The following is a 10,256-nucleotide window of genomic DNA, read 5'->3' as shown; positions in this document are numbered from 1 at the left end:
GGTTCGTGGGCTGGCAATGACGCCAGCCTACACCCACACACGCTTTATTATTAGTGTGTGTCTATCAGATAAGATCAAGAGAACTCTCTCTCTCTCTCTCTCTCTCTCTCTGAGTCTCTGGTGTTTTGTCGAAGACAGAAACGAATTTGATTGGGTTTAGTTTTTGTCATCTCCATCGAATATTCCTCGGGGTTCCAGGGGAAGGGAATCTTCGCGAGCGTGCACACGCATGCCCACGCCGCGTATGATTAGGTCTTTCTTAAGGGAAGTCTTACAAATGAAATGGTGGCCTTTCACGCTCACTAAGAGTTAATCTACCTAATCTAATCTAATCGCAAAATCCTAATCTTAATCCTAATCCTCTTATGCCACCACTCTTCCCTATATATTGTATGTTTACTCTTTGGGTAATCATTTCATGATTTTCATCCTTCTCACTCGCTCTTTATTTAGAATTAGAATATTAGGATTTATAGCATTTTTCCTAACTATAGATTTCCTCTTTAAGATTTAATTAGATGGCGAGATGAACCTCAGCCTTCATCATTCTAATCCAGCTCTCCTTCAATTTTATAATCTTCCTTGTCCATTTAAACTATAAGTCTATAAATGATCTTAAGTTATTTTTAATCGCCTCAAGCTGAATAACAATTTATGTATATCTTTAACAATTTTCCTTAGCATTTCAAAATTAAAGAAAAGATTATCACATTCATCATTAGATTTATTTATTATTTTTTCCCCACAATTCTCGTGACTTTACCCATCTGGTCAACTTAACCAATCAAATTTGAATTTACATTTTTAATATGTTAATACAGGTGCTACACGCCAACGACAGATTCAAAAGATTTATAAGAAAAATGAAAGAAAGTTAGAGAGGCTCGCTAATGAGACTAGCAAAAAGACCACATCTGATGCTTAAATCAACGAGGGAAAGTGCAAGCAATAGAGTATATAGGCTATGCATCAAAATGAGTGTAATTTAGTAGCCTAGGTGCAATCTTCCTTCCGTTCAAAAGATGTCCAACCGTGAGTCTGAGCAAAGTAACACCACCAGTAGCAATTCTTTTGGAATTCAGACTTTAACCAACCCAATAAATATTGGGACTTCTAACTAATGCATTTGAATACTATCATTTAGACATAAGTTCGATCGGATGGTTCTGGAAACCTTCTTGTTTTGCTTTGAAGTGTCCTGTTCAGACATGGTAGATATTTTTACCCAACTGATAATTTGTGACTTTATAGTTTATACTGAATAATAACAGCATAATAGAAGAAGAAGAAGAAAAAAAAAGAATGAGATACAAGTTCGGCAGGTCTCCACATTATTCTACCATGCGGATCGACATCATGAAAATGGTCTGACGAAGCACGCGAAAATCCACGCATTGGACCGCCTCACATGGGGACAAGTTTGATGATGCTCCATAAAACAATCATGATTGATGAACATGCCCAGGATTTACATGGGCCCAAAAAACCATAAAAAAAGCCCACCAAAATGGTTTGTGAAATCTCATGCCTATGGAACACGAAAGGGGAAACAAACATCCACGACCTTGTTTCTTAGTAGTTCAATCAGTTGGAAATCACGACGTATGAAGTAGAGATCACTAGTTTGAATTTCTCCTCTCCCTTTTGTAAGAACATGTCAAAAAAAAAAAAAAAAACACGGCCTTCATTTCGACTTTTGTTTACCTCGAGATACAAACAAGAACTAATATAAGAGTCGGTTGAACTTGCTACATTAACATTATAGAATAATTATGAAATAAAAATATAATTTATAACATTATTATTTTTTAAAAATAATATTTGTGAGATCAAATGTAACGACACGAACACTCGGATTCTCTAACAAAAAAAATAACGACTACATATATACAGGCGTCTTATGGCATGAAGATCCTACGGCATAAAATGGGCCAGGGTGTTACAAACTATGAGGCTACACCTCATCAGTTTATATGTGGGCTTATCTTGGGCTCGCTTTATGCAAAAAGTGGTCCAGTTACCAATTGCAACATGACTTTTCTAGTTTTCAGTCCATGCACTTTAATAATTCCCTTTCTTTGTTTTTCCCTCACATTTATTTTGGCAGAAAATAGCATTACTTTGAATATATATATATATATGACCCCAAAAATAAGAGAAAAATGAATAATGCTAGCTATATTGTAAGTAATTTTCCATGTAAACACTTAAAAATAAAAAACCACATAAACACATGTTATATAAACCGATATAAAATAAATGTGATAAATGGGTGTAAATATTATATAGCATTACTCAAAAAATAGCCTCCGAAGAAGGGGAAAAAAAATAGCAACTTCCTTAGAGAAAAATAAAATCTAGTGTACGTTTGGGTCTTCATTTTCTTTAAGAATTTAAACATATATATTTAGATTTTGGTGTACGTAATTAATCAAGCCTAGCTAGTTTTAAAAAGCTCCCAAAACCAGTGATCTTAAAAATACTGCAGGACTTTAAATTTTAGAAATCAAACCAAAGAAAGATTCCATGATCACAATTCACAGCAACTCTCTTTGAAGACGACCCAACTCTTAAACAAAAAAAAAAAAAAAAAGTAAAAATATGTTTTGTGATTCTCATATAGATTCGGGTCAAACAAAAAATCTTGACTAGAAAGCGATAATTTGAATTAAAATGAGAGAGGAGGGGAGGGGAGAGGAGGGGTAAGGAAAATGAGAGTCAATGGTGAGTGGCAGTGATGCACAGTAAGTACCGTATGACCTATCATGGGGAGGGCGGCCATGAAATCTCAGGTGGCACTGTTTGCTTTTCCAAGTTTCCTTTCTCGTACAAGACGAAGAATTGGAAATCTTATCTCTGTCTTTCCCATATTCAGCTCACCTCATATACCAAATTCACTAAACAAGCCATGCATGAGCTACTGTTGCTTTTGTACTTTCTTTTTCACCACATGTAGTTCATTATAAATTAAATATTAATGGACACACTATTCAATGGGAGCGAGGGAGAGAAGAGTAAAGAGTTTCCTTTCTTTTTTTTCTTTTTTTTTTCTTCTTTTTCTTTTCTCTCACTTTCTTCTCAGACCTCAGTGCATGCACTTCAACAACAGTTGTGTCCTTTTCCTTTCTTGCCTTCCTTTATTTTTGGGTTGTAAGTTCGAGTGCCTTCACTCTTCAGGCATTTGCCTGAGCTCATGGCCTAATTTTTAACCAAGGTTGGTTTTTACAAATTACAGTGGAGTTACTTCACGAATTTATGAATAAGCTATACTATATATATATATATAGAGAGAGAGAGAGAGAGAGAGAGAGAGAGAGAGCAAAATCATTGTTCCTGCAAATATAATTATCCTTAATTAATGATGTTATCCGGCTGGTTTCTTAATTATAGATCTTATTAAGCATTTCGAAAGTGGAGCAAATCTTGTACTTTTTACCAGCCTTTTTTCCCCTTTGAAGAAGCAGGATGGTTTAAGGAGCAATCCATCAAAGATTTGAGATTCGGGCAATTTCCAATCAAAGAAATGGCCCACCAACCATTTCTTTTAGCTCACTAGTGTTTTTCCTAATTTATATTACTGTCTTCTTAATTTTTTTTTGGTGTTTGGTTCCGCCTAAAATATTGATTAACCTGAAAATTTTTTTGGTTAACAAAAAGATAAAATAACATTTGCAAGAAGTAAAATGATTTGTGCTTTTCATATTTACTGTAAACCATTTTTTAACCGCTCTCCCACACCCTCGGGCAGTGGAGTAGGTACTTGTGAGATGGGACCTCCTTGTTTTAGCAAATCTCGGACTATCCGAACACTTGCCCAATTGGGCCCATCAAGGGTACTTTCACAATTATCAATCCAAATTGCAAGGAATATGAGCATGCAATTACATTGGATCTTATTTTCACCTTCGAAGGTATTTTATTTTCAAATACTTTCTTCCTCTTTAGCTGCTCATCTTCACCGTCTCTCTCTTTCTTGTAGCTAGCTTTTCGAATTATAATAAAAACATAAGAAATATTTGACAATTTTTCATACGAGACAAACGTCGAAAAATGTTTTTTGAGCCATTTTATGAGTTGCAAGCAAACAACTAAAAATAGCCATTTTTTTCCAAAAAAATATTTTCAACAAAAATCATTTTCCAACATAAAATATTTCATGCCGAAATCAACAAAGCTTAGTGTTATCAAATTAGTGAAAGGATAATATTTTTTCTTTCAAATTAGAATGAAGAAAATTCTTTCAATTTGATTTATTAGAACGACACGTGTTTTTCTAACAAATAAGAATCTCATCTCGTACATTTTTAATAAAACATCTAACATTTAAAAGTATATATGGTCTTTTATAGGGTTGGAGTTGCAAGATGATCAGGAAGAATCTGTCGCAAATTAAGTTCTCTCAGTTTTTGTAATTGAGCTAGCATAGCATGCATATAGCTATTGTCTGATTTGAAAGATTTATAATTGATACTTCATTGCACTAACAAGAAAAGTTATGAAACACCATGCACTTGAATCCTATTAAATATTGTCTCCACTGCTCCTGATGTTTTGTAAAATTCTCCACCATGTCACCTTACTAGGAACATTCTCACAATCTTCATCTACATATGCTCTCTTAATTCTCGATCGCATTCATAACAAGTTTAATTTCCCTTCAAAAACTGTCCAATCACATTCTTTTATTTTTATTTGAACAAGTGATCATTCTTATAAAAATTCTCAGTAAATGCATGTGAAATTAATTGATGCTTTGCTTTTTTGTTTTTTGTGTGGATATAGTGTAAGCCCTAGCCAGCAATTGTCTGAAGCTAATCTCTATATCTATCGCCATCAATGTATCTTATAATTACAAGCTGGATAGAGAGACTCACGCCTTTGGTTGTACAGTTCTCCATATCTGCAAACCGTATGTACATGTGCATATCTCTATCACTCTCTGTACTTTCGGTTGAGAGAGAGAGACAGAGAGAGAGAGAGATGGAGATTAATTGTGGGCAGAAGAGAAATGAAGAAGATAGAGGAGATCTCGGGAATCGAGCATTTGGTTCGGAGCAAAAAGAGAGAGAGAGAGAGAGAGAGAGAGAGAGAGTTTCTGCTGGAGCCTGGAGCTGGTACGCTATTCTATGCATTCTTTGCCCCTACAACCAATCCTCCTTTGCCGGTTCCATGTCTCCTCCATACCCAAACACGCCAAAACCCAACATACCAATTTCCTCCATTCCACGTGCTATCTCTCTCTCTCTCTCTCTCACTCTCAAAAAAAACAAACAAAACCATTTTCAGAAAGCAATTTAAACAATGCCCAACCTTACTATGCAAAAATTTCTCTATTTGGTTTTCCTACCGGTTTTGTTAATGGGTATCCAAGGGTAAAAGTTTTAAGTGTATTTCATGTTCCATTTACTTCATATCTTTCGTAAGTAAAGATATCCCACAACGTTAACCTGATGATTCAAACTGTCGATCAACAAACAATTGGGATTAGACTTTTTTTTTTTTGGTGGTGCAAAAATAAATTGTTGCGGTGGGTAGCTAGAGATAGCCCCTTGTCAAAAAATAATTGAAAATTTTCCCCAATTTTACAAACTCTAAACTTTGTTTTTGCACAAAACAATTATAATAATTTTTTATCAGAGAGACAAGCCAAACTCATCCTTACAAAGATCAAGAAAGACACGATTCATTTTAAACTTGTGGAACAAAGGCAATTAAACAACTAATGAATATTGCCATATGTCCCTTTTATCTTTTCCAAGAGTGTGTGTATATATATATATATATATAATAATAATTAAATATTTTAACATTCCTAAACTTAAAATAACCCACAACATCTGTTTATTTATTGCCTTTCTCGTCCCCCGCTTATCTTCTCCACCAAAACCATCTCTCTCTCTCGCTCTCTCTCCCTCTCCATATAACAGCATCAAAATTAAATCACCATGCAAACTCCCTCCTTTACTTACATATCGTCTAGTACTGAGAGTACTGCCTGTTTGGAAGGTGATGAAGAAGATGATGATTCCATTTTTCTTTCTCTTGGTCCTCCTGGCCAACACATCCCTAATAATATTCCCTCCTCAAGCCACCCTGTGAGTCACCAAAATCCTTCTAGCAGTGAGGGTGGTGTAACAGTAGCCCTTCACATTGGTCCTCCAATTACTTCTGCACCCAACTCCACTAACCCTAATGTCGACGTGGCTGCTCCTCTAGAAGGCCAATACTGGATTCCTTCTCCGACACAGATCCTTGTTGGTCCAACACAGTTCTCTTGCTCCGTCTGCAACAAAACATTCAACAGATACAACAACATGCAGGTTTACAAACAACAATACAATTGCCATGTCTGATTTCTTGTTAGTTGTCACATTATAATTAATTATAAACTCTATTCTCTTGTTATTTCATGTATTCTTTTAATCATATGCATTATACGTTCATCTTATTGCATCTTTGGGCTTTTCCTGTGTCAAATTTTTTTTTTTGGTTTGGTGATATATATAGATGCATATGTGGGGGCATGGATCACAGTACCGGAAGGGTGCAGAATCATTGAGAGGAACAAAACCAGCCTCTTCCATGCTGAGACTGCCGTGTTATTGTTGTGCTGAGGGTTGCAAGAACAATATAGAGCATCCGAGGTCAAGGCCACTTAAAGATTTCAGGACGCTTCAGACACATTACAAGAGAAAGCACGGTGCCAAGCCTTACGGGTGCCGGAAATGTGGGAAACCATTCGCCGTCCGGGGGGATTGGAGGACTCACGAGAAGAACTGCGGGAAACTCTGGTTTTGCATTTGTGGTTCTGATTTCAAACACAAGAGGTCCCTTAAAGACCATGTTAGGGCATTTGGGAATGGCCATGCTCCCCACACTAACACTACTATGGAGCTGTGTGATCATCATCAGGTTGATCATGAAGAAGATGATAATGATGACGAAGAAAATGAGATTAAGGTTTGGTAATTACTTAGTGGCTGTTTCTGTGTGTGTGTGTGTGTGTGTGTGAGAGAGAGAGAGAGAGAGAGAGAGAGAGGGAGAGGATGAAGACAAACAGTATAATGAAAGCCAAGGTTCTAATGCATTAAATGTTGGAAGTGGCAGTTCGATTTATATAATTAAAGGTCCTTTTTTGTCCCACTTTTGCTGTGATAAATATGCGTGTTTGTGTGTGTGTGAGAAAGAGAAAGAGAAAGAGAGAGAGAGAAGAGTCACAAAGCGGTCAAGTGAATTCAGTGATTGCAGGTAATCAGAGCAGAAATGCAGACAATTTGTACAGTACAGTCACAGATTCTACTGTTCATGTGTTTGCATTTGCATTTGCGTTCGCCATAGTTTCTGAAGACTGATGAGTGTCTCTGAGCTTCGTCTACCACCACTAAGACTTTGATCGAGCCATAGTGTCAGTTGGGTGTGTAACGAGGGACCACGGAAAGTTTACTGTTTTTGGGGTTTCACCCAAAGGGCTGCCTTTTTCCTTTTCAGACCAACTACAAACAGATAATCACCATACATTTTCAGACACCCCTTTCTTTGCCTTTAACCCAAATTAATTTTACTCTTTCTTTCTTTCTTTTTTTCTTCTTATAATTTGCATGGCCTTTCGCTCTACATCATCATCTTTTCTATTCCCTTTTTACTATTCCTTTCTTTTCGTCGATTCACGATTTTGTCTTCACCACGAAAAAGATAAATCCCTTGCTTCCTTTCATGTGTATGCATGCATAATTGCATTTGGATTAATATAATTAATCAAATATACTAATAATCATAGTTATATATATAACTATTGATTTAATAATTTAAATTAATATTTTAATACTCTAGCCCACCTCAATAATAGATGCCGTCACATGTACATTATTGAATATCTAACTAAATGAAGTTAATTAAACTGTTATATTTGATTTGGTACTATATATTGAGCTATGTGGAACCTGGCCAAGTTGGACCAACAAAGAAAAAAAAAATCAATTAAATTATAAACTAAAATCTTCGTTTTTATTCTTGATCTATAGTTTTAAGTTTTGTTAGTCTGTTCAAAACTTAACCAAACAAAATAAGTTGTATTTTTTTTTTCTAATTATTAAAAAAAAAAAATAAGTTGATTTTTTTTTGTAAAGAAATGAGGGCTCCGGATTCCTCAATAAAGACATATATTTGGTAGCGTCAATGTTGTTTTGTTTCCTTCCACTTTCCTGAATATTATCTCCGTAGTTTTTTGTTTTTCCTTTTTCAAGTAAAAAATTGCAAATCTAACCCAAGATTCTTCCATCTAATATTAAGAGGTTTGTTTGCAGTTTACACAGCCTGCAACATCTTGTCACTAGACAATGACATCGCCCCATTGTCAAACTTCAAGCAGTTTCCTTCTCCGAGTCCTTCTTTCTCTGTTTCTATTTCTTAAAATAATAATAATAATAATTCTCTAGTGCCTAAATACTTTGATGTAAAACTGCATTGAGTTTTTAGGGTAAGCTTAGAAGAACTCCAGTCCAGTGAATGAAGCTCAATATTAGGAAGTATCATATTCATAGCTACAAAAATCATTTGAGCAAATTGGTTTTAAGAGTGATGCGCGCAAAGAATACTACAGGTCTTTTACTTAAGTTTTTTACAAACTAACATGATGATTTATGCAGTACTTATCACGTTAATTATTAAATAATTAAATTTACTTATCAAATTTTGTCGCTTAATTTTTTTTACTATTAAGATATTGTCAAGTGAGTTTATAAGGAAATTGTAATTAATAAAAAATTGTAATTTCTCAAACATTTTTCTTAAATTTTAATCACATTATTTCAAGACACTTAGGTTCCGTTTGTTTCGGCAAATATTTTTTTTATATGTTTATAATTATATTAACCTATAAAAATCAATATTTGTTCACAACCATATATATATATATATATAAATAATAATAATAATAATAACCTAAAAATTTGAGTTCGGGTGGTGGTGCATCGAACACCACCATGACATCGCCGAGACACCGTATATAGGGACCCACCATAAAAACACAAGTACATGTCTCGGCCGGGCCCAACAATGTCCCGACGGAATCCCGGTAGGTCTCAGTGGTATCTCGATCGAGTCTTCGCAAAGTCCCAATAGTGTCCTGGCGAAGTCTCGATGGGTCCCGATGGAGTTCTGGTAGTACCCTGATGGAGTCCTGGTCAGGTTCCGGCAAAGTTCTAGCTATGTCATGATAGGGTCTTGCGAAGTCTTCATAATTTGAGAATGAGAATGTTAAACTCGAAAAATGGTTTAGAGTTTTAAAAAAATAAATCATTTTACAGAAATTAAAGAAGCTTTTTCGGTCAAACCGAAAATGTTTTCCGTTAACTTTTATTTTCCTTCGCACCAAATATCGAAAAACAAAAAAAAAATCTAAAAATTCTCTCTCTAAAACAAACCAGAGCCTTCTTGGTGAAGTTCACTTGTCGCGGATCCAGGTTATCATTGTTTAGTAATAATAGATTGTTGGAAAGAAGAGGGAGTATTGGACTGGCATTCACGTGGTTTCACTTTCAAGCAATTCATATTAGTTAACTGTCGTTCTTGTCCCTGTGTGACTGTGTCATTGTTTTGTACATGTATTTTCTTTCTATATATATATATATAAGGTCGTTTGTAAGAAAAATATTATTATTTTTCTTTTTTCATGATGCTCATGGCCAAATTAAAAAGAATCATGAAGCTGAGCTCATCAGATCATCATTAGAGGCAATTAGTACTCCAACAAAATTGATGAACAAGTTGGTGGAAACTTGTTATGGTAATCAAGCTCAAGGTCACGACGACTGAAAATTAAGATTAAAGAAAAGTAGGACAAAGGTGTTCAAGGAATCCTACTTCCCACTTTGTTACTATAGAAAATCTAGCTGCACTCTTGACTGTCCTATAGGCAGGGTTGGATTTAATGTTAAATAAAAACAAAAAGTAGTCAATCTAAATGGATAAACAATAAGAGAAATAAAAAAGATGGGGTAAGTCCGAGTAGTAAATGTGAGAGTTTTTATAGTCTACCTGCTTGAACACGTAGACGGACTGTCCGAAACTTTCTCAGCCAAGTACTAGACTCTGTAAAGACTCACATTTTACTGTTTGAATTATTAGTAATCCCGACCAAAAAATAAAAATAAAAATAAATTGCTGGAATCTGACAAATAAAACGCGTCAATTTTACATCTGGGACTCACTTAAAAGCCGTACTTACGCTGCACCTTCTCATAGGCCAAAAACTGTGA

At 35.2% G+C, this 10,256-nt stretch overlaps 1 protein-coding gene across 1 annotated transcript; it reads left to right on the top strand.

Moving 5' to 3' along the window:
* The first annotated feature begins 5,930 nt into the window (after positions 1–5,930).
* Positions 5,931–6,969, top strand: LOC132183897 (zinc finger protein WIP6). Its single transcript, XM_059597364.1, has 2 exons — positions 5,931–6,320; positions 6,508–6,969. Exons 1-2 carry the CDS (start codon positions 5,946–5,948, stop codon positions 6,967–6,969), a joined length of 837 nt encoding a protein of 278 aa, XP_059453347.1. The 5' UTR covers positions 5,931–5,945.
* Positions 6,970–10,256: the final 3,287 nt, after the last annotated feature.

The sequence above is a fragment of the Corylus avellana genome, chromosome ca6 (genome assembly GCF_901000735.1).
Source record: "Corylus avellana chromosome ca6, CavTom2PMs-1.0".
NCBI lineage: Eukaryota > Viridiplantae > Streptophyta > Magnoliopsida > Fagales > Betulaceae > Corylus > Corylus avellana.
This window is presented reverse-complemented; position numbering and strand designations above follow the sequence as displayed.

Bases quoted from the DNA above. Each gene is read 5' to 3' on its own strand.
- LOC132183897 (XM_059597364.1), top strand. From the start codon at position 5,946: ATGCAAACTCCCTCCTTTACTTACATATCGTCTAGTACTGAGAGTACT. The intron at 6,321-6,507 runs GTTTACAAACAA...TGATATATATAG, and splicing joins ACAGATACAACAACATGCAG to ATGCATATGTGGGGGCATGG.